Raw genomic sequence first — 25,085 nt, 5'->3', positions numbered from 1 at the left:
TTTTGAGGAAAACATTTCAGGATTTCTCTCTATATAATGGACTTCTATGGTGCCCCTGAGTTTGAACTTCCAAAATGTAGTTTAAATGCAGCTTAAAGGGCTCTAAATGAACCCATCCGAGAAAGAAGGGTCTTATCTAGCGACTTGATCAGTTATTTTTTAAAAACATTTACAATTTATATACTTTTTAATCTCTACACAGAGTACACACAGAGCTAGACAAGACAAGACAAGACAAGCATTTGAGGTTAAAAAGTATATAAATTGTAATTAATTTTTAGAAAATAACCGATTGTTTTGCTAGATAAGACCCTTTCCTCGGCTGGGATCTTTTAGAGCCCTTTAAACTACATTTTGGAAGTTCAAACTTGGGGGCACCTAGAGAAGTCCATATGGAGAGAAATCCTGAAATGTTTTTGAAACCGGGCCCTTATGTTTTGTTTTTGGTCTACACTTTTTTCACTTTCAGTAGCTGGTCTCATGTTTCAAGCACATCTGCATTGCTACATGCCATCTCTCATGTCACTACATTTCACAATAAAGAGATTTTTATTGTTTTGGTGCTTATTTCTTCTTTACAGTGATTTGTGTATTTAGAAATATGTTTAAGATAGCCTATTTAATAGGCACGTGAACGTCTAGTTAGAAATGAAGTCAGCAATTTTAACCGCCATAAAGAAAAACAGCTGACTACAGTCATGTGACATTGAGACCTACTTGTCATATGACTTTAATTCGGTCCCTCCTTCTCGTGTTTTTTTTTTTTTTACTTTCTGCTATCTTGCGTAGTCATTGGGGTAAACACTCGTGTTAAACCTCTATGTTATTTTTTTGTTTTATTTCGGAACTTTATTTCTTTATCTCCAGTGAATGTCCGTCTGGTTTCTTTAGATTACACCATGTGGCTTCTTCTAGCTGGGTTCGTTGTGCTGCTTTGTGCTGCAGGTAAAGTACTCTCTATGTAAAAGAAAAAAAACAGTATACAACAGGAAGAAAACACAAAGGCGGTTGATAGTTGATCTCGTGATTTAATGGCTGAGACACATTTCCTGTGATGTTTTTAACACTAAACGTGTTAAGCATGAATGCGGTAGTATTCAGTGTCTTCGAGTGATGTTTTGCATTCGTCGCATTTGTTTTATGTTTTCTTCCCCAGATGCAACACCAGTTGGTGGTAGAACGGTGCCTGATTTTGGCAAAATGTATCATGTTAAAGGTACAATTCTATCTACCTACACAGTACATCCCAGTACAGTACACTTTTTTTTACAAGTTACATATTCCTCTTTTATGTAGGTCTGCTTTCTTTGCCATATGCTGAGATAAAGGAACCATTTGAGGCTTGGTATGACCTGAAGGGAAACAGAAGTCGAATCGACTATTATCATGGTCAGTGATCATCAGATAATAAAATCAGACTGCATTTACTGTACATGTTTGTATGTAGTTTATGTATGTAGTTTTCCCAATTCCTTCTGCCTATAGGTACGGTGTCTACTTTTTTCATTGGAAATGACTTGGATTATGGTGCAGTTTACAAGATTACACCAGTCACCACTGAGACTGAATTTAATACTATGAAGTGTTTCCAGCTTAATGGTACCAAGGATGGTCCTATACTTCCACAGATAGCACTGCCTGATCTGCAGGGCTTTGAAGTATGTACTACCTGTATGACTTACTATCTTCTGTAGAGCAGAGCAAACCAAAGCAACAAAGCTGAAATGTTCATTCAATTGTTTTGCAGTTTGAAAAGATGGAGTATTACGCAGGCAATCTGTGTGAAGTCTGGAAAAATATCACACAGATTGGCCACAAGAAGAACACGTATCGTCTCTGGGTCACACGTCCAGAGGGAAATGATTCCCCAGCCACCCCGCACCATTATGAGATGATGGGCTTCAACACTCTTTTGGGGTCCCACTACGATAAATACCTAATTGACTACAGTGACTTCGGCCCTCGAATTGATTCAGACATTTTCAAACTTCCTGCAGGTATGCAATAAATACATAACTAGCATTCAATGATTTGACATTTTTCTGCCACTTACGAACCATCTAATCGAATGCTCGCTTTTGTGTTTAGGAATGACCTGTGGTGACTTTCCTGGTCCTGGTTTGGAGCATCATTTATTGGCCAACCCCATCCAAGACCTTGTCCACACCTCCCCTGTTGGTCATGCCCACCGCATGTTTGGCCACTTTAAGGAGAAGTATGAGCGTCAGTATAAAAACGAAAAGGAGCATGAGGAACGTGAGCACAACTTTGTACATAATATTCGGTGAGGAACAACTGCAAAACATTATAGAGATTTGATGACTTGTATTTAAAGAAATATACATGGAACTACATAGGAAGGTATAATAAACAATAAGTTATATAATGAGAAGCAGGAAGAAGTCATAAACTTGTTTTAAGATATTCCTTTTGCATTTTTTTTTTTATTTTAGGTATGTGCACTCTATGAATAGAGCTGGTCTTTCATTCTCTCTCACTGTCAATCACCTGGCTGATCGGTCACAGGAAGAGCTGGCCATGATGAGAGGACATAAAAGGACTCATGTTCATAGAAAGGCTCAGCCTTTTCCCTCTGAAATCCGTTCTGTAGCCACCCCTGATTCAATAGACTGGAGGCTGTATGGTGTGTATAGCTTGTATGTGAAGTCAGAACCTTTCTATGCATGTTTAGGTGATACGCAGATAATGTTTTTATGTATTTTCAGGTGCTGTGACACCAGTGAAAGACCAGGCTGTGTGTGGATCCTGCTGGAGCTTTGCCACCACTGGAACACTAGAGGGAGCACTTTTTTTGAAAGTAAAGCTCTAGACGCCATGCTCCTTATTTTACGAGCTCATCTTTGTAATGTCCGACTAAATACCATCTCTCTCTTTTAGACAGGACAGCTTACGTCATTGTCCCAGCAGATGCTGGTAGATTGCACATGGGGATTTGGGAACAATGGTTGTGATGGAGGAGAGGAATGGAGAGCTTTTGAGTGGATCATGAAACATGGTGGCATTTCTACCGCAGAGAGCTATGGAGGATATATGGGCATGGTGCGTGTACATCAACCACTCTAGTTAACACAAATGTTTCTATTTGATTTAAATAGTTTAGGTCCCAACTTGGAAAACAGTAGTTAAATTGACATCTATTATCAGAAACAGTTTTTTTCTGATTGCATGAAAAGGACCACCTAGGGATGTAACAATATCAATATCGGATATGATAACATAGATATAAAGTCCATAATAACATATTTATTGCTATATATTAAAAAAAAGACAAATGAAGACTTAAAGAAAGATTAAATTAAGTTTTGATACATTAGACATTGGTGGTTAAAAACTCTAATCTCTCTAATCAGATCACTGTTTGTGTTTCAGAATGGTTTGTGTCATTATGATAAGTCCTCCATGGTGGCAAAGTTAACCAGTTACACTAATGTGACAAGCGGTGATATTGTGGCACTGAAGGCCGCTATTTTTAAATTCGGCCCTGCAGCAGTCAGCATTGACGCTGCTCATCGTTCCTTCGCCTTCTACAGCAATGGAGTCTACTATGAACCAGCATGCAGTGAGTCTTCACACATTCATACTGTCTCACTAATTTAAAGGTATAGTTCACCCAAAAATGCAAATTCTGTAATTTAAGTGTGACCATCATGTAGTTCCAAACCCGTAAGACCTTTGTTCATCTCAGAACAATGGCTCCTACGTCAGCAGCAACACACACTGTGTGATACTCGTGAACGCGCAAACTCATGACTGACACTGAAGAGAAGAAATTGCACATTAAAATAATTCTTATAGCTTTGTAACATTACGGTTAAAGCACGATGTGACATGGACTGTTTTGACCATGTTCATACTAGCTTTCTGGGCCTTGAACGTGGTAGTTGTGTTGCTGTTTATGCAGGTTCAGAAAGAATTCATATTTCATCAGAAATATCTTAATTTGTGTTCTGAAGATGAACGAAGGTCTTACGGTTTGGAACGACATGAGGGGGATTAATTAATGAAAGAATTTTCATTTATGGGTGAACTATTCCTATAAAACCTAATATGTCACACTTGTCCTCTCCTCCGTTATTACACCACAAACTACATGCTAAGCTTTTATGTACATTTAATATATTATTTGCTTTGTAATTTTCCTCGTCATTAAATATATCTTACAAAATAAAATGAGTAATATTATAATATGCATAGTATTTCACCCCCAAAAAAGTTTTCCATCTGCAAAACTGTAACATTTTTCAGATGGGAACATTTTGGGAAATAATATGTAGGTTTAAATTATTTAAATTAAATTATTTTTAACTTAAATGTAAATATTTAAATTATATTAATATATGAAAATCTGCAATAACATTTTGCAGCATGGTTTTTATATGAATCATTTTGGCAAGAATATACATATATTAACTCTACATAATATACATAATAATAATTGGGTATTGTGGTTTAAGTATGTTTTTGTTATTATAAAAATGTGAAAATTTGACATGAATATTTCATATTCAGACTTATGCATACACAGACAAACCAAAAATTATTATGACACCAGATATATTTTTTTACTAGTGGGTGCAGGAAACTAGAGTTTATTTATGTATGTGAGGGTAGCAAAATAAAGTAAACTGTGACATGTTATACCCAAAATTCTTCATACAGTGGACTACCAGTAAAACTGAAACAATTTGGGACCAAAAATTTGATTTGACGTTTTGACCTGACCATGCTTTCTTACATACCTTTCTATCAGAGTTATTTGACATTATCAAGATGAATTTGCTCTGACACAGTTTAACTCTTGAGTTCTTGTCATATTGTATTACCATTTTCTAAACGATAGCAAATAAGCTGTGATAATGTGAGAAATTTTAAATTTTGGTTCAACTGTAATTTTTCAGCAGTGTCTTACAGACTGCCCAAAATCAAGTATGCAGTACTCTTTTCTATCAAAAGCAGCAGTTGATGTTTTATGTTTCTGTATCCACAGAAAATGGTACTGATGACTTGGATCATGCTGTGCTAGCAGTTGGTTATGGGATAATGAATAATGAGCCCTACTGGCTAGTGAAGAACTCCTGGTCCACTTACTGGGGCAATGATGGTTATATTCTGATGTCTATGAAAGACAACAACTGTGGTGTGGCCACTGATGCTACTTATGTGACATTAGCTTAATATACTTACAGCCTTCAAAAAAAAAAAAAAAATCACACAAGGTGATGAAAGAATTGTTTTCAAATTTTATTGCAGATGCTGGACAATTGATCACAGTTTTATTGTGCATCAGTTGGAATGTCAATAAATGGAAAGTCTTAATTACAAAATGCTTGTTCTTTGTAAAATCACATTAAGACTTGCATTCCATCATGCAACAAAAGTAACACAGACACTCATACTTGTTCACAGGCAATGGTCAGTAACTTGCAGGCCTATATAACAGTTTCATTAGACCCCAACTGATTCATTCTCATGTTCTCATCATTTTAAGACTGAGGGCTGTAGTAACCATCCCGTTTTCTTAAAGGGATAGTTCACCCACAAAATTAAAATTCTGTCAATAAGTACTCACCCTCATGTTGTTCCAATCCTGTAAAACCTTTGTTCATCTTCGGAATACAAATTAAGATATTTTTGATGCAATCCGATCGCTCTCTGACCCTCCATAGACAGCAAGGGTCCTACCACGTTTAAGGTCCAGAAAGGTTGAACCACTTGACCTTTATGGATCTTGAATGTGGTAGGATCATTGTTATCTATCAGAAGGCTCTCAGATTTCATTAAAAATATCTTCATTTGTGTTTTAAAGATGAATGAAGGTCTTACACGTTTGGAATGACATGAGGGTGAGTAATTAATGACAGAATATTCATTTTTGGGCGAACCTTTAATTGTGGCTCTACTGATGAACTCCTCTTCTGGGAAAAAGTGCATCTACATTTCTTCAGGTTAAAAGATATCACAGTCACAGGTGCAGAAGATGGTTACAGATGAATTAAGATCTCATGACAAAGTAAAAGTGTTTAGATCCTAATAATCATATAGTGATATATAAAAATGATTCGGTTAAAAGTATAGTTTATGCAAATAGAAAAATTCCAAATACCATTATTTACTCACCCTCTTGTTGTTCCAAACTTTTGAAGAATTTTGTATAGTGAGTGAAACTCTGATTCAGGAATAGATCATTCAGCCCTAATCACCTAATAAAAGCAATTTGTTAACGAAGGGTGCTTTCACATCTGTGGTTCGGTTCATTTGCTCTGGACCACAGGGAACAAATGATACATTGTAGCATTTTTCTGCCATTTTGGGTCCGTTTCACACCACACTGATTGCTCTGGTCCGAACCAGTTGAAACGAACCAAAATGCAGTCACGTGACAACATCCACATCACTCGTTGGCCAGATTGTGTCATTGAACATATATTCTAAACTATTAAACAATGAGAAGATTGCGGTGTTCTTGTGAGTTTTCAAAAGTTGGGACCTAGTATGATCATCAGACCAAATTTATGAGGCTCCGCACCTCCTCACAACTCCAAGTTTGTAAGCAAGCTGCCATGGGGCTAACTGTCAACAAATACTTGTCCTCATCCCATAATGAACAGCACAGCGGACTACGGCAGCTGGATTAGTCCAAAAAGGTGCAGTACTTTTTGCGGTTGGGTCTGTTCGAGTTCGGTTCATGTTCTCACCATAAACGAACCGCTCCAGTGTTCGTTTGAAAGCGTACCGAGACCAACTCTTGAAGAGGTCTCGGTACGCTTCTTTGGTCTGCTTTTGGTGCACACTCGAGTGCGATTGCTACATTCACACCTGCCCAAACGAACCGCACCAAGAAGAAAAACAAACTCTAGTGTGACTCAAACGAACTAAATAAGGCAGGTGTGAAAACACCCTTAGTCACCCTCATGTCGTTCTAAACCTGGAAGAACTTTGTTCATCTTCAGAACAAATTAAGATATTTCTGATGAAATCTGAGATCTTTCTGACCCTGCATAGACAGCAACGCAACTGATATGTTCAAGGCCCAGAAAGGTAGTAAGAACATTAATAAGAGTCCATGAGACATCAGTGGTTCAACCATAATGTTATGAAGCTATGCAAATACTTCTTGTGTGCAAAGAAACCAAAAATAAGGACTTTATTCTACAATTAATTATCTTCCGTGTCAGTCTTCAACGTGTGTTTATGGTTTTTCACGTTGAACCACTGGTGTCACATGGACTATTTTAATGGTATCCTTGCTACCTTTCTAGTCCTTAAACATATCAGTTGCATTGCTGTCTATGCAGGGTCAGAAGCTCTCAGATTTCATCAAAAATATTTTCATTTGTGTTCTGAAGATGAATGTCTTGCATGTTTGGAACGACATGATGGTGAGTAATTAATGACAGAATTTTTGTCTGAACTTAGCCTTTAACATTTTAGTCTGTTCCTCATTCATAATTTTCACATATATTCAAAAGACTTGGAGTGTTAGTACAATGCTTTTATGATATTCTACAGGACACAGAATAAGGGTTTAAAATGACATAGGGAGGTGAGTAAATATAGGTGTATCACTTTAGGATCTAAACCTCGTCAACATTTAGAACAACAGAGACAAATGGCATGATAAAAAAAAAGATAATTTCTATCAAACAATTTCATGCAGTAAAAGTACATTTCCCTGTTTTTAAAAAGTTAATGTCAGGATATAAAGGTAAAAACTAACTTGTGTCCATTGGCTGCAGTAGTGTTTGTATCATCAGCTCAAACAAAGTTGGCAACACACATATAAATCCCACTCTGCATTGAACCTCTTAAATTGTGCGTATAATAACATGTTTTTTTTCCTCACTGAGGAAACAGAAAAATTAAATGCAGCCAATTAACAGTCAAAACAGCACTAAACAAGACACTTTCCCCTTTAGCTACAGAGTTATAATAATTCAGGATATTAACATGCTATTAAAACAATTTCAACCAGGCATAAACTTTGGGAGCTGTCATCTCAACCAAAACTAAATGCAACCTGCTGTCTCCACAGACAAATCCGGTTATTTCTCAAACACTAGTTCACTCTCCACTAGACCAAACTCTCACAAATTTGCCATTTAGTGAGTGGCAGTTGGTGTTTGTGGGAGGGATATTCTCACTTTAAAGAGCATATGATTGGATAAAAACCTGTGTAGTACAGGAACAGTCATCAATATTTCTGGTCCATTTGCCAGAAGAAAACAAATCACATTTTAAATGTAAATATATGTTCAAAGAAAACTGACTTCATTTAGTTTGACTTACTAATTCACAAATGTTCCCTTATATTTGTTTGGAGCATGTCTCTTTGTTCTGCATAGAGAGGCCTGATAAACAATGTGTGAAGTGATGCACAAATCACACTGCTTTCAGACCCAGTCTGAGGTTTTAAAGAGATGGTTCACCCAAAAATGTAAATTCTGTAATTAATTATTCACCCTCATGTCATTCCAAACCTTTAAGAGCTTCATTCATCTTTGGAACACAAATTAAGATATTTTTGATGAAATCCAAGAGCTTTCTGACTCTGCATAGACAGCAACACTACTGAAATGAGAGTACCATGACACATACGTGTGCATTCCTCTGACAGAAAATAGTTGCGTTGCCATCCATGGAAGCTCAGAAAGCTTTTGGATTTCATCAAAAACATCGTAATTTGTGTTCTGAAGATGAACGAGGGTCTTACGGGTTTGGAAAGACATGAGTGGTAATGACAGAATTTCCATTTTTGGGTGAACTAACCATTTAAATTTTACACTTTAGATTTATTAAAACTGCTAATCCTGATGTAAATCAGCCAAATCCCCAACCTTCAGCCATTCCCAAAAATGTATCAAATGTTCAAATGTCAAAGTCGCCATTTTTTCTATCAAAACCTTCAAAAATTTCAAGTTTCACAGCTCATCAGCAAAACTAATAATGTAAACACTCAAGAATGTGACACTGCATTGAGTTTGTGTGTGATCATATATGTTTAGCTGGACTCATCTGCTAAACTCTGCAGTTCCTGTCCTTCTGCGTTGCTTGGTGATTGGCTGGCATGTACAGGAATTTGTGCATCATATTTCAAAGCAGACCTATTGGAGGAGAAAGGAGGAGAAACTATTTGAGAAATGTGTGTATTCAGGGTAACAGTGTTTTAGTTTTAGGGTGAACTATGTCTTAAATTGTGTGTGGTGTTATTGGTCACCTTTCAGTGTCATAGATGCTGTCTGGTAGTGGTTGATTGGCAGTCTCAGGCAATGCTAGAGCAAGCACTGCAGCAAGCAGAGGGGTGGAGCCAAATATCACCATGGGCACAACAGGTGTGCGGCGTCCAAGCAGGTTTATTAGTGGCGCTAAAACTCCACCCATTCTTGCAAACATAGAAGAAACACCAATACCTGTTTGCCTGTAGATAAAAAAAAAACCAAGTCAGAAATAATTTTTACATTACACATTGTTTCAAAGCTTTGCAGGACAATATAAAGTTGAGTTCAAAAGTTTACATACACCTTGTAGAATCTGCAAAATGTTAATTATTTGACCAAAATAGGAGGGATCATACAAAATGCATGTTATTTTTTATTTAGTACTGACCTGAATAAGATATTTAAAAAAATATATGTTTACATATACTGTAGTCCACGAGAGAAAATATTAGTTGAATTTATAAAAATGACCCTGTTCAAAAGTTTACATACACTTGACTCTTAATACTCTGTTGTTACTTGATGAACCACAGCTGTTTTTTTTAGTAATAGTTGTTCATGAGTCCCTTGTTTGTCCTGAACAGTTAAACTGCCCACTGTTCTTTAGAAAAAAATGTTCAGGTCCCACAAATTCTTGGTTTTTCAGCATTTTTGTGTATTTGAACCCTTTCCAGCAATGACTGTATGATTTTGAGATGCATTTTTTCACACTGAGGACAACTGAGGGACTCCTATGCAAGGTTCAAACACTCACTGATGCTTCAGAAGGAAAAACTATGCATTAAGAGCCATGGGTGTGAACAGAATGAAAATGTACATTTTTCTTATTTTGCCTAAATATCCTATTTTTTTCATTTAGTACTGCCCTTCAGAAGCTGCAGGAGATGCTTACATGTCTCCTAGAAGACAAAATAAGTTAAATTTACCCTAATCCTCAACCCCTGATCTACATTTTTTTTTTATTAAACAAACAAGCACAGCCCAGATGAGAAAAAGTAATGCAAAAGTAATGTAACGCATTATTTTCCATTAAAAGTAACTAAGTAACACAGTTACTTTTTAAAGGAGTAACTCAATATCGTACATTACTTTTAAAATTAACTTTCCCCAACACTGAACGAGAGTACCTGAGAACAGTTGGGAATAGTTCTGCAGAATAAATATAGATGATGGCAAAAGATGCTGTAATTCCAAATTTCCCCACCATGGCCAAAGCAGTCCGAATATGAGCACTATCTGAGAGAAAGAGTGTGTGATAAGGAAATGAGAGTAGGAAGGGGCACAATAGAGCAAGAAAATACTTCACCCTGAGGAAAAGAATTAAAAAGACAAATAAATTGTGGAAAAGTGCCTCTAGCCATGTTTGACTGGTCACCTGCAGGAATAGTGAGGGTCAGTAGACATGCACCACCTCCAATAGCAAGGAACACACTAAGTGGGATTCGACGACTGCAGGGCAGGAGAACCAACACCAGTGACCTTGCAGGAATTTCCACCAATCCAAACATGAACTGAGTGAGGTAAAGGTCTCCCCCAAGGTCAGACACACCCAGAGACAGACCATAATACACCAACACATTAACAAACCTGGAGAAACACAGAGACAAAGAGTCAGTGAAGGGACACCTTAATGTGAGTGTTTACAAACTCTGTGATTGAACTGTACTGCACCCAATCAAGTTTGTGGGTGTTCTTCAACTATACAAGCATTTTACCCCATGGACTTTGACATAATTTGAATTGACACATCAAAAATATTGTTTATCAGGTGATATTTACCTTGATTAATATTAGTATTATGATGGATTTTCATGTTATGGGACCAGGGTAAATCATTATAGGGGACATCAGTTGCAAAATTCACTTTTACATGGTGTTTGTATATAAATGTGTCTTAGTAGTATAGACAGAACCACCATACAATGCCAAAAAACCATTTAATTATTTTTTTAAACCCAAAAAACCTAAATCGTCTCAATTATCAAGGCATTTTTATTTTTTTAAAGCATATTTTTTCCTTCTGGAGCATCAGTGAGTGTTTAAACCTACTGTAAAAGTTGCATATGAGTCCCTCAGTTGTCCTCAGTGTGAAAAGATGGATCTCAAAATCATACAGTCATTGTTGGAAAGGGTTCAAATACACAAAAATGTGGAAAAACCAAAGAATTTGTGGGACCTGAAGGATTTTTCTGAAGAACAGTAGGCAGTTTAACTGTTCAGGACAAACAAGGGACTTGTGAACAACTATCAATAAACAAAATAAATAAAAAACACAGATGTGGATCATTCAGGTAACAACACAGTATTAAGAATCAAGTGTATGTAAACTTTTGAACAGGGTTATTTTTTTTAAATAAAAAACTAAAAAAAATTCTCTTGTTGACTATATGTAAATGTCTTTTATGTGAAATATCTTATTCAGGTCAGTACTAAAAAAGAAAATAACATTACTTTTTGTATAACCCCTTTTATTTTGCAGATTCTGCAAGGTTTATGTAAACTTTTGACCTCAACTGTACATATCCATACAGATACTCATTGTAATCTCACCAGATGTAGAACAGTATTAGAGCTCTCTTCCTCATCTGGGGAGTTCGGAGCAGGTCAACAGCTGTATATTGACCCCGTCCTTGTGGGCCCTCATATCGCTCCACCTGTGATAGCAAAAATGGCATTTTAATACTTTGTAACAACTGTTATAAAACACTGTGTTTTTGAATTATTTGAAAGATCATGTGATACTGAAGCCTGTGGTAATGGCTGCTGAATGTTCAGCTCTGCCTTTTAAAATATATTTACATAGAAATCAATAGAAATTGTACAGTCAAGTTTTATTGTATTTTTGATCAAATAAATCCATCCTGTTTTCCAGTTCAACTTACCCAAACACATTCACACAAACTCATTCATAACAATGAGAGAAACCTTGCTAAATGCACTTATTGACTTGATGATGTGAAAGTCATCTCCTTGTTGCCCTGGTGATGAGAAGTGAAGCTTGAGACCATCACTTCTTAAAGACTAAAAACAAAGGCCCCTTGGTTGCTTAGGGTGGGGGATGGTGTTGTCATGGTGATGCTAACAGTGCTATTAGAGAGTTTATGGGATTTAAAGATTATGCCAGGGCCATGACAAGAAAAGAGGCCAAAAAGTGAGCAGAGAGTGGGAAAGAGAGTCCATGAGAAAAAATTTGATACCTGAACAGTGGGAGGTAAGGTGCGACCATTGACCACAGCTGCCTTACGCAGAAGATCAATCGCCTCCTCTTTTCGGTTATGCACTAAAAGCCAACGGGCCGAATGTGGAAGAACCCTGAGAAAAAGAAGGAGAGGGAGAATGAAAGGAGATTTATGTTGTCAGATTGATAAAGGCAGAGGAAGGGAGGAAGTCGAATAACAAGAGTGAACAAAAAAGAGAATTAAGTACTGCTTTTTATGTACTCTTTTGCAAGGCCTGATTGTGTAAGGTAAGATACACTGAAAATTATACTATCAGTACTTTTTATAGTAGTTATTTTAGAAATAATAAAGTCAGATCTCGCGGGACACATCGGAATATCGCGAGATCTCGTGCCACGAGATCTCGTCACACCCCTATTTCCTTCCTTTAAATTGGCAGGTAATACCTTGAGAGTTTTGAGCAAATACAAGTATCTAGGACTAGGACACCTCATTACAGATCAGTTAAAGGATGACCTTGACATTTACAGGCAATGGCGTTCTTTATATGCTCAGGCGAATAGCTTGGTTCGCAAGTTTGGTGGTTGCACAGATAGAGTGAAAGTTGCTTTGTTCAGAGCATACTGCACTCCTCTCTACACTGCACACTTGTGGTCTAGTTACAGCAAAGCCGGCATAAACTCCAGGTAGCTTACAATGATTCTCTGAGAATTTTGCTGAGAAGACCACGCTGGTGTAGTGCCAGCGAGATGTTTGTGGCTGCAGGTGTTAATACACTGCAAGCCACATTGAGAAATGTTATGTACAAATTTATATGTCGGCTGAATAACTCAGAGAACTACATAATTATGGCCTTGACCAGCATCAAATTTAGCACTACACGGTATAAGTCCAAGTTATGGAAGCATTGGTATAGTTGTCTCCTCTGAAGCTTTTTTTTAGTGTCTTTTATATATTTATTGTATTGTGTGTACTGTCTTGTTCCTCATTTGGACCTGTGAGTCTGTAATAAAGTTTATTATTAATATTATTATTATTACTACCATACTGAATTATTAATCAAATGAATGCAATGATAAGCATAAGAGACATCTTTAAACTTAACAACCACAAAATCTATTAAAGAACCAAGAACCAAGTTTTGTTTACAGCAAAGGAAAACCAGTCTCCTCTTGGCTTACATCGAAATCAGGGTTGCCAGGTTTTCACAATGAAACCTGCTCAATTCGTATTCAAAATGAGCCCAAATCTCGCTGTTTCGGTGGGGGGTCCCCCGCTAAAAATCGCATTCTGGAAGGCAAAAAAGGTGTTTTTTGCCAGGGTTCCCGCGGACTTGGCAACACTGATTGAAATCTTCTGACATTTTTCTTTACAAATCCTGACCGGTGCTTTTTGCTCTCTCCTCTGTGCTTACATGTTTGTAACTTCTCACCGGAGCTTACGCTACACCTCATCCTATGTAATTCACTGGAACACCACTCTCATGAATATGCATACAACAGTTAGTGGAAGCTTGAGATTACAGTTTATAAAGTTTTAAATATGGATATTTTTCTTACAAAAATGCATCAACTCACTTCAGAAGGCCTTTATTTACCCCCTGGAGCCATGTGGAGTACTTTTTATGGATGAATGCACTTTTATTGAACTATTGAAGATTACCACCCATTCACTGCCATTATAAAGCTTGAAAAAGCCAGGACATTTTTAATATAACAAAAGAAAGCCATATTCTCCTGGCTTGAGGATGAGTAAATCATGGGGAATTTTCATTCTTGGGTGAACTATCCCTTTAAATTTCATTACTCAATATTCACTTGTTAAAGGAATTGTTTTAATTGTTGGGTGAACTATTCCTTTAACTCAATATACACTCTGTGTCATCTCACCATATATAGAATATGAAGAGAAATCCTGGTGCAGAGATTGCCAGCTGCAGCTTTCTCCAGTCTCTGATGAGATAAGCCACACCTGCCAGCAACATGTAGCCAAAACCAAAGAAGTAGTCGGTGAAGATCCCAGCCAGCATCCGTCTCTGTGTGCAGGTCCACTCTGTGCCTGTGCAGGAGGGGTGAGGGGAGGTTAAGTGTTTAGGGATGGTTAGGTTTGGGGTTTAAGGGTTCAACCTAGGGTATTTAGGTCTGTGGTGAAGAAGACAAGTGAGTTTGTTACTGTTGGCATATAAATATGTCAGTGGCACTGTGTGAGTGCTGTGGGGTATTCAAAAGTTTTAATAAATCAGGAAGAAACATGAAGAACTCCAGAACATAATAATGAGGATAATACTGAGGTCAATGAGACTCTCCTCCTATGGTACAGCCCACCTGCTACAAGTCAGGGCATGTCTTAACTTGTCTTGACTTGTCTAGCAAAGGCATTGGGATATAATATCACATTCCTATATCAATTGAAAGGAATATTAAGGGTTTATGGACAGTTACTCTGTGTTAGAAAAAAAATCGTAAACTTTGTAAAAATCGTAAAAGTATGCAGATGAGGAATTCAGTATTCGAGTTTTACTTTAAAATATCACGTACATGTCACACCCTCTGCACGATCCCTCAGCCCCAATCACCACGATCCTCCACCAACCAGCCAATCACCACCACAGCACACCCGTGAACCATCACCAGAATACTAATCACCGTCACCTGCACCAGCAATCACCACACCCTTTATATACCTACCTCTGCCACTCACTCACCGGCTGGTATCGAAGTTGCATGGATGCTTCTCTGTGGATCTTCTCCCCCTCCTGTTATCTCTCCTGTGCTCCTCGTGGATTCTTCCGATGTTCTCCTGTGCTCCTCGTGGATTGCTCTGATGTTCTCCTGTGAAACACGTGAATCGTGTTAGAGGGAAGTGACTATTGCTAACGCTATGATCCTTATGAACTTGAACTCACCTGTTGTGTTTGTTTGAAGATTTGACCACAGAGACCTTTACTCACCTGATTGCACGTGTGTTGAACTGTGCACGTTTGTTAATAAATACCTTGAAAGATACTCACCTTCTCCCTTTGTGTGTGGTCGTGACAGGATACCAGCCCCTAAAATATTAACTCACCGCGTCACTCATGGAGGCGAGCGCCGCTATCACCGAAGACACCCCCGATCCATTTGCGGATATGGTAAACGTCCTTCGTCAATCTCTACCTGCTGCTCCAACGACGATTTCCAACACGCCCCTCTCTCGCCCCATGAGTTATTCCGGAGACCCGGGTGGTTGCAATGGTTTCCTCCTGCAAAGTTCCCTCTATATTGAAGCCAACGCACACCAGTTTCCTAACGAAATTTCTAAAATATCTTTTATGATTTCCCTCCTCACTGGACAGGCACTCCAATGGGCAGACGCACTCTGGAATTCACGGAGCGACGCTTTAATCTCCTATAATGCTTTCGTTGCCCACTTCAAGGACGTGTTTGGAGCTGCGCTCACTCCCCTTTCCGTGCACGACGAACTGATCACTCTGAATCAAGGTGCGTCCAATATCCATGAATACACCCTGCGCTTCCGCTCCCTAGCGGCCACCAGTGGTTGGAACCAAGTAGCTCTCCTAGCAGCCTACCGTAAGGGGCTTAAACCCCAGATCCGCAAGCATATGGTTATTTACGATGACAACGTGCCGCTGGAAACCTTTATTAAGAAGGCAGTAGGCATTTCTCAACATCTCTCAGCGTGTCCTTCTACAAAGTCTGTACCCAGCTTCCCTCCACTCCGAACACCGTCACCCCAACGAGATGCGGAAGAGCCTATGATTACTGACTCCTATCGCCTGGATCCTGCGGAGAGGAAACGACGAATTAATAATCGTCTGTGCCTATATTGTGGAGAAGCCTCTCACTTCATCAGTGCCTGTCCAGTCCGCCCGCCTCGTCCAATGGTGAGTACCGTATCTATTACTCCGGCCATGTCTCTCTTACCCCATATTACCGCTGAACTAATAGTAAACTCTCGTACTCTCCCCATCTATGTGCTCGTGGATTCCGGAGCGGCTGGCAATTTTGTTTCATCACACTTCATTGCTAAACATCGAATTCCCACCGTTCAAAATGAGGTCACATACCAAATTACCACAATCCAAAACTCACCATTGGGCGATGGTAAGATATCTCGCCGGACCAGAAAAGTGACCCTCGTCTCCCAACACAACCACCGTGAACATCTGACCCTCCTGGTACTCCCGCGAGCCAACGTGGATGTCATCCTGGGCAGACCATGGCTCATTAAGCACCAACCCCGCATAGATTGGAGCACAGGAGAAGTCCTGGAGTGGGGCAAGACGTGTGAGAGCCACGGCTACCGTCCTTCCTCGTCAGATGCAGAGTCTCCATACCGTCCTATCCCTCTGCACGCCACCACCATAGAGAGCCCTGCCACTCAATCCGCCACCGCCATTCCCCCCGTCTATCAGTCTTTCACCGATGTCTTCAGCAAGGAACGGGCCACACAACTACCACCGCACCGGCCCTGGGACTGTAGTATCGACCTGCTGCCAGGCGCCAAACTACCCCACGGGAAGATCTACCCCCTCTCACGTCCTGAGCAGGAAGCCATGGAGAATTACATCCAGGAGGCTCTCCAACAGGGGTTCATCAGACCTTCCACGTCCCCAGCAGCATCCAGTTTCTTCTTCGTCCCCAAGAAGGATGGTGGGCTCAGACCTTGCATAGACTACCGGGTGCTCAACGACGCCACGGTGAAATTCGCCTATCCACTTCCTCTAGTGCCAGCTGCCTTGGAGGAACTACGGGAAGCCCGCGTCTTCACCAAACTCGACCTCCGCAGTGCATATAACCTGATCCGTATCCGAGAAGGAGATGAGTGGAAGACCGCCTTCATCACCCCCACCGGTCACTATGAATATCAGGTGATGCCCTATGGCCTGGCTAACAGTCCTTCCATATTTCAGAATTTCATGAACGAAATCTTCCGCGACTACCTCCATCGATTCGTAATCATCTACATTGACGATATCCTCATTTACTCACGTAACCTCAAAGAACATCAAGACCACGTCCGTCAGGTTCTCCAACGCCTCCGTGAGTACCAACTCTATCTAAAATTAGAAAAATGTGAATTCCATCAGCCCTCCATCTCCTTTCTCGGATACGTGATCACTGCGGAGGGAGTTCGCATGGAAGCCGGCAAGGTGGACGCAGTGGCCAAGTGGGCGGAGCCCAAGACGGTGAAGGAGCTTCAGCGTTTCTTAGGCTTCGCTAACTTCTACCGACGCTTTATAAAGAACTATAGCCTCCTATCGGCTCCACTCACTTCCCTCTTAAAGGGAGGACGCCGGGTACTACAGTGGACTCCAGAGGCTCAGCAAGCCTTCGACCGTCTAAAGCAAATGTTCACCACCGCTCCCATCCTCAAGCACCCCGACCCTTCAAGGCCCTTCGTGGTGGAGGTAGATGCGGCGGACGTGGGCGTAGGAGCTGTGCTGTCCCAGTGGTCTGATGAACCCCGATCCCTCCATCCGTGTGCGTACTATTCCAAAAAACTCACCCCAGCTGAGCAGAATTATGGAATTGGAGACCGCGAACTGCTGGCCATAAAGCTCGCCCTCGAAGAGTGGCGGCACTGGTTGGAAGGAGCCCAGTTCCCCTTCACCGTAATAACCGACCACAAGAACCTCCAGTACATTCAGCACGCCAAGAGACTAAATGCCCGCCAAGCTCGCTGGTCATTATTCTTTGCCCGATTCAATTTCAACATTACTTACCAACCCGGCCATAAAAACACCAAAGCAGACGCCCTATCACGTATGCACTCACCTGAACCTACTTCTGACGATCCTGATCCAATTCTACCCCCATCTGTCTTTCTCGCACCCATACTATGGCAGCTGGATGAAGATATACGGGCCGCCACCTTCGAGGAACCTGCACCACCGGAGCTTCCCCCGGGTCGTGTCTATGTCCCAAGCCGTCTCAGACCCCTTCTGTTGGATAGTACGCACACGTCCCCCGGCTCAGGACATCCTGGCAGCAGGCGAACCCTCTCGCTCCTCCAGCAGAAATATTGGTGGCCCAACATGAGCAGGGAAGTGGAACGGTACGTCCAAGGATGTTCGGTCTGCGCCGTCAACACAACCCCACGCCGCTTACCCGAAGGTAAATTACAACCGTTACCTATTCCCCGCCGACCCTGGACACACTTGGGCATTGACTTCGCCACAGACCTGCCCCCCTCTCAGGGTTACACCACAATTTTAGTGGTAGTCGATCGATTCTCGAAAGCTTGCAAATTAATACCTCTCAAAGGTCTCCCCACAGCACTAGAAACCGCAGAGGCACTGTTCCACAATGTATTCCGGAACTTCGGACTCCCAGAAGACATCGTGTCCGATCGGGGACCCCAATTCATTTCCAGGGTCTGGCGGGCCTTCTTCCAACTTCTGGGTACCACAGTCAGCCTGTCATCCGGATATCACCCTCAAACGAACGGGCAGACCGAACGGAAAATTCAGGAAATCTCCCGCTACCTTCGGACGTACTGTTCCCAACATCAAAACACCTGGAGCCAGTATCTACCGTGGGCTGAGTATGCGCAAAATTCCCTCCGTCAAACCTCTACTGGTCTAACCCCATTCCAATGTATTCTAGGTTATCAACCAGCTCTGTTTCCATGGACTGGAGAGTCCTCCGAGGTGCCCGCGGTAGATCACTGGTTCCGAGAGAGCGAGAGGGTGTGGGACTCAGCGCACGTCCATCTCCAGCGGGCAGTACGGAGGCATACGGAACATGCCAACCGCCGTAGGTTACCCAACCCAGTTTACCTCCCCGGGGACCAGGTATGGTTGTCCACTCGAGACATACGCCTCCGGCTGCCCAGTAGGAAGCTGAGTCCCCGCTACATAGGGCCCTTCACCGTGCACTCACAGATCAACCCTGTCACCTACCGTCTAAACCTACCTCCACATTACAGAATCGCCCCCTCGTTTCACGTTTCCCTACTCAAACGCCACACTGAACCCCTGTTCCCTTCCTCCACAGAATCGGAGTCACCTCCTCCTCCCGACCCGCCAGAGATCCTTGGAGATAACATCTACCAAGTCCAAGAAATCCTAGACTCCCGGCGGCGGAACGGCCAGCTCCAGTACCTAGTGGACTGGGAGGGGTTCGGACCCGAGGAGAGATCGTGGATACCCCGTGACGACATCCTGGACCCGACTCTCCTCGAGGAATTCCACCGCCAACATCCCGAACGCCCAGCTCCCAGAGGTCGTGGTCGTCCCCGTCGCCGTTCTTGGGTGCCTGGAGTCACCCGTGGAGGAGGGGGTGATGTCACACCCTCTGCACGATCCCTCAGCCCCAATCACCACGATCCTCCACCAACCAGCCAATCACCACCACAGCACACCCGTGAACCATCACCAGAATACTAATCACCGTCACCTGCACCAGCAATCACCACACCCTTTATATACCTACCTCTGCCACTCACTCACCGGCTGGTATCGAAGTTGCATGGATGCTTCTCTGTGGATCTTCTCCCCCTCCTGTTATCTCTCCTGTGCTCCTCGTGGATTCTTCCGATGTTCTCCTGTGCTCCTCGTGGATTGCTCTGATGTTCTCCTGTGAAACACGTGAATCGTGTTAGAGGGAAGTGACTATTGCTAACGCTATGATCCTTATGAACTTGAACTCACCTGTTGTGTTTGTTTGAAGATTTGACCACAGAGACCTTTACTCACCTGATTGCACGTGTGTTGAACTGTGCACGTTTGTTAATAAATACCTTGAAAGATACTCACCTTCTCCCTTTGTGTGTGGTCGTGACAGTACATGATTATTTATCCAACATGGTTAACTTTTGAAAAAACATGTCTCCTTTAACCTGAGGTTAAGTTAAGTTAAGTCACATTCTATTATTAGTGTCAAGTTATCATCTTATTTTTCATCTGATGGAAACATGCATGATCAGTGATAACTAATTAAGTTAATGACTTCTTGATATTAAGGGGACAGTTTTGAGTCCCACTGACTTCCACAGTATGGACGAAAATACTACAGAAGTCAATGGGACCTGAAACTGTTTGGTTACTAACATTCTTCAAAACCTCTTGTTTTATGTTCCACAGAAGAAAAAAAGTCATACAGGCTTGGATGGTGAACTATCCCCCAAGGCTCACCTAGAACAAATGCATTGATTATCACGCCCGACACTGTCATTCCTATGAAGAAGCGCAGGCTGACATAAACAGGGAAGTTTGGAGCGAAGGCAGTGGCCACACCAAACACTGTCTGAAGGGCTAAAGACAAGAGCATGGCAAACCTCCTCCCATACCTTACAGAGAGAGAGAGAAAGAAAGAATGAGAAAGATTTGATGAGAAATGCTGCTGGACAGACAGGTGTTTTTTTTAATCAGAAAATAATGGCTTAAAGTTATAAATAGGGTGGATTCAGCTGAATTTGCCTCATTTTAACTTAACTCACCCATATAGAAGGGGGGTGATAACCCCTGCTGATATTTAACTCCATGAAATGCCAGTTTAATGTTGTACCTTTTTATTTCTAGTGTTATTTTAGCATTCAAATGCTAAGAGGTTGTTAACATACACTCTTTAAAATAGAGGTTATTTATTGGTATCAATGGTTCCATAAAGAACCTTAAACATCCATGGAACCTTTCAAATGCAGAAAAGGATCCAAAAAAGTTTGTTAGATTTTTACAATGTTCTTCAAAATGGTTCTTTTAAGAACTGTTCACAAGAGGTTCTTTGAGGAACCAAAAATGGTTCTTCTATGGCATCACTGCAAAAATGTGTAGCTACATTTTAACATAATTTCCATAAGTTTGCTGAGGCCCCCTAGAGGGCCCCAGACCCCTAGTTGAAAACCACTGCTTTATAGTACACACAAAGTATTTACACTACCGGTCAAAAGTTTTTGAACGTAAGGTTTTTAATGATTTTTAAAGAATTCTATTCTGTTCACCAAGCCTGCATTCATTTGATCCAAAATACAAAAGCAGTAATATTGTAAAATATTATTACTATTTAAAATAAATGTTTTATATTTGATTCTATTTTAAAATGTAATTTATTCCTGCGATCAAAGCTACATTTTGAGTATCATTGCTCCAGTCTTCAGTGTCACATGATCCTTTAGAAATCATTTAAATATGCTGATTTGCTGTTCAAGAAATATTTTATTATTACTACTATTAATATCAATAGTTAAAACAGTTGAGTACATTTACATTTCAGGATTCTTTGATGAAGGATCCAGAGATAAGCATTCATCTGAAATATTGTTTGGGAAATAAATATTATAGAAATTAATACTTTTATTTAGGTTGCTTTAAAATGATCAAAAGTGATGAAAAAGACATTTATAATGTTTCAAAAGATTTCTATTTCAGATAAATGCTGTTCTTCTGAACTTTCTATTAATCAAAGAAAATTGTTTTCAACATAATAATAATAAAAATGTTTTTGAGCAGCAAATCAGAATATTAGAATGATTTCTGAAGGATCAAGTGACTGTACTGTACAAGTACAAGTGACAAGTAATGATGCTAAAATTCAGCTTTGAAATCACAGGAATAAATTACATTTGAAAATATATTCAAATAGAAAACAGTTCTTTTAAGTTATTTTAAGCAGTTAAAAAAAAATCGAAATTTGACTTTTGCTGTACTTTGGATCAAATAAATGCAGGCTTGGTAAGCAGAAGAGACTTCTTTAAAAAACTTACTGTTCACAAACTTTTGGCTGCTAGTGTAGATCATTATTTGACATTAACAATGTATTAAACATGCTGTGGTCATTTAATGCAAAAATAGGTGAATGGGAAGCAGGACAAAGAAAGAGAGATATAGAGCAATGAGCGTGGTATGGCCGCTAGTTTTCCTCAGGTTGTTTAGGGTGAACAAAGTGTGAGGATGCAAATGTGTGTGTGAGTGTGTGTGTGTGTGTATATATACCTGTCTGCCATGGCTCCAAACACAACAGCTCCTACAAGCAGTCCCAGCATATAGACAGAGGAGCCTAGACTATTCAGACCTGCCTTGTCACACACCAGGTCCCACTGCACAAATACATACACAAAACCCTAGTATTAGTCCATAAATAATCACTACTGGCATGTCAGTTTTCATTTTATCTGATATACTTTGCACTTTTTAAATATTTAATTGATATACAGTGCCATTCAGCTAGGCTGCATTTATTTGATAAAAAAAAAAACATTGTGAAATATTATTTCAATGTAAAATAACTGTTTTATATGTGAATGTATTTTATTCCTGTGATGCAAAGTTGAAATTTCAGCATAATTTTTCCACACTTCAGTGTCACTTGATCCTTCAGAAATCATTCTAACATGCTGATTTATTCTTAATATTGGAGACAGTTACCTAATATTTTGTTGGAACCAGTGATTCTTCATTTCATTCTTCATTAAAAGTTAAAGGGGCTATATGTAACTCTGAAATTTAAACTCGCGACTCACACCTGTGGCCAAAAACGGAACTGCTCTTCCTTTCTGCTTGCTCTCGCAGCGCGCGCTCGTACATACACACTTCACAAGTCATCCGCTGCAAAGAAGTCAACATTATGTTTACAGAGGTAACAACAGTCAAATACATATATTGTTTGAGAAACTAAGTTTGTTTGCAATATATATGACTAGCGGTGGTGGCAGAGTGATCTGAAACGTTTAACATGAACGCGCTTGACGTCACATCCGCAGACAGCGCGCGAAAAATCCGACCCGACAGAAAATAGGAAAATAGGACACAGGCTTATAGGTGCACCCACTGTGAGCTGACAAGGTGTCAGTATGCTCATCAGGAGATGTTTGAGTCATAAATGGTCAAATAAAAAGGCTATTGTTACGTTTATTTTGGGGAAAAAGTTACATATAGCCCCTTTAAATAGAACAGCATTTGTTTAAAATAGTAATCTTTTGTAACAATATAAACTGCCATTTAAAGTTTTTGGCCAGTAATTGGTTTCTTTCTTTTTTTGAAAGAAATTAATACTTTTATTCACCAATAATGTGTTAAATTGATTTTTTTTTAAAGTGATAGCAAAGACTTACATTGTTATAAAAGATTTATATTTTGAATAAATGCTGTTCTTTTAAACTTTTTATTCATTAAAGAATCACAATTTCCAAAAAAAAGCAGCACAACTGTTTCCAACATTGATAATAAAAGTAATAAATCAGCATATTAGAGTGGTTTCTAAAGGATCACGTGAAAACTGGAGTAATTGCTGAGAAAAAATCAGCTTTGCATCACAGGAATAAATCCTATTTTAAAATATATTAAAATGGAAAAACATTATTTTTTATCTGTAATAATATTTTAAAATACTGTTTTTTCAGCCTGCAGCCTTGATGAGCAAAATAAACTTTTTTCAAAACATTTAAGTGAAAATGATTTATGTATATATTTTTTATATTATTTTTTATTTATCTATTTTATATCATTATACGATTTACCTATTTTAAATGTAACAATATTGATTATATATTGATTATATGTAATTATTTACACTAAATAATTTATTTTGTCACTTTTTTCTTTTTTTGTTATTTCATTGTACTCATTTAAGAAATAAAAACGTGGCATATTTCTGAAGTATGCAGCTTGGACCCGCGTTTACCTCAGTGACAGTGGTGCTCTGGAAGATCTCGTGGCTGTACACCCATCCTGTCTCACAACTTGAGCGTGCACTGTGGTTCTTTCCTGAAACTACCGTGCACGAGTCCGTGTGTTCTGGCAGAAGGGACATGCTCAGATTCACATGTGAAAGGTTGCCGAAGGTAATGGACGCGTTCTTCATCCCTGAACCCCAACAATAGTGGGCTGGCGTGGCGCCTGTGAAGACGCTCGCCATCATGTGGAATGCGAGAAAGATCTGTGGTAGACATATCCACACATACAAAAGCTTCTGATATCTCCCAAAGCCACCGATTGTGGCCAGCAGCTGATCGAAATTCATTCCCGACTTTGGAAAAACAAGTCTCGACGCAAATGAGCTTCACACCTCCATCAAAATACAGTGATAAAGTGTACAGAAATAAAACCAAAATTAGGCTAAATCCATCGTTTTTTATCCTGAGGAAAGCGCACGGAGATCAATAACAAATGTTTACGCAGGACGTCTCATTGTGTTGTTATTGTTGTTAGTCTACAACATCAGCATCTTAAAATATATTTGTAGTTTTAAAAAGGCGTTTAAACAAATCCCTTCCCCGCACTGTAATACAAAAACTAAGAAAAATGACAATTAAAAGCCAAAAAATGTCAAAAGTGAGTTGATGCCTACTTTCCAAGCGCCTGTTTCCATGGTTCGCGACAGATCTGGTTTGACTGTACCGTATCGCCAAAAATACATACACCCCGCGCTCTCCGCTTGTTACAAAACCGTGGAACAACCAGAAATGCTGGAGCAGAACACACGTCGTCTGGAATGGATCGAGAGCTACTGTGTTGCGTTTAGTCTTTCGCCCATCACATGAAGAATATAAAGGACAATAAAAAGCAAACATTAGTATTTCTCCGCTATTGTATGGAGTGAAATGGATGTGAAAAGTTGAGTCCGCGGCTGCTGAAGTGCCAGTCTAAATGGGACGCGCACATAATGAGTCTGTGTAGATCAAAGCTCTGTGTAAATTAGTCCCACGCGACCCACTCCTGCACCTTACACGG

The 25,085-nt window shown here is 40.0% G+C and overlaps 2 protein-coding genes across 2 annotated transcripts; one reads left to right on the top strand and one right to left on the bottom strand.

Annotated features, from left to right (window-relative positions):
- Positions 1 to 780: 780 nt before the first annotated feature.
- LOC141290303 (digestive cysteine proteinase 2) lies at positions 781 to 5,345 on the top strand. Its single transcript, XM_073822482.1, has 11 exons — positions 781 to 945; positions 1,157 to 1,216; positions 1,297 to 1,389; positions 1,486 to 1,658; positions 1,748 to 1,997; positions 2,089 to 2,284; positions 2,454 to 2,644; positions 2,727 to 2,818; positions 2,899 to 3,060; positions 3,391 to 3,580; positions 5,009 to 5,345. Exons 1-11 carry the CDS (start codon positions 900 to 902, stop codon positions 5,194 to 5,196), a joined length of 1,641 nt encoding a protein of 546 aa, XP_073678583.1. The 5' UTR covers positions 781 to 899; the 3' UTR covers positions 5,197 to 5,345.
- LOC141290302 (solute carrier family 22 member 13) lies at positions 5,242 to 24,708 on the bottom strand. Its single transcript, XM_073822481.1, has 10 exons — positions 24,037 to 24,708; positions 22,350 to 22,453; positions 20,553 to 20,707; positions 14,305 to 14,473; positions 12,434 to 12,548; positions 11,787 to 11,890; positions 10,612 to 10,823; positions 10,364 to 10,472; positions 9,236 to 9,436; positions 5,242 to 9,122 (listed from the first exon to the last, which is right to left on the bottom strand). The coding sequence occupies exons 1-10, from the start codon at positions 24,373 to 24,375 to the stop codon at positions 9,020 to 9,022; spliced, it is 1,611 nt and encodes a 536-aa protein (XP_073678582.1). The 5' UTR covers positions 24,376 to 24,708; the 3' UTR covers positions 5,242 to 9,019.
- Positions 24,709 to 25,085: the final 377 nt, after the last annotated feature.

The sequence above is a fragment of the Garra rufa genome, chromosome 17 (genome assembly GCF_049309525.1).
Source record: "Garra rufa chromosome 17, GarRuf1.0, whole genome shotgun sequence".
Classification (NCBI taxonomy): Eukaryota; Metazoa; Chordata; class Actinopteri; order Cypriniformes; family Cyprinidae; genus Garra; species Garra rufa.
Note: the sequence above shows the minus strand (reverse complement) of the source record. Positions and strands in the feature narration are given on the sequence as shown.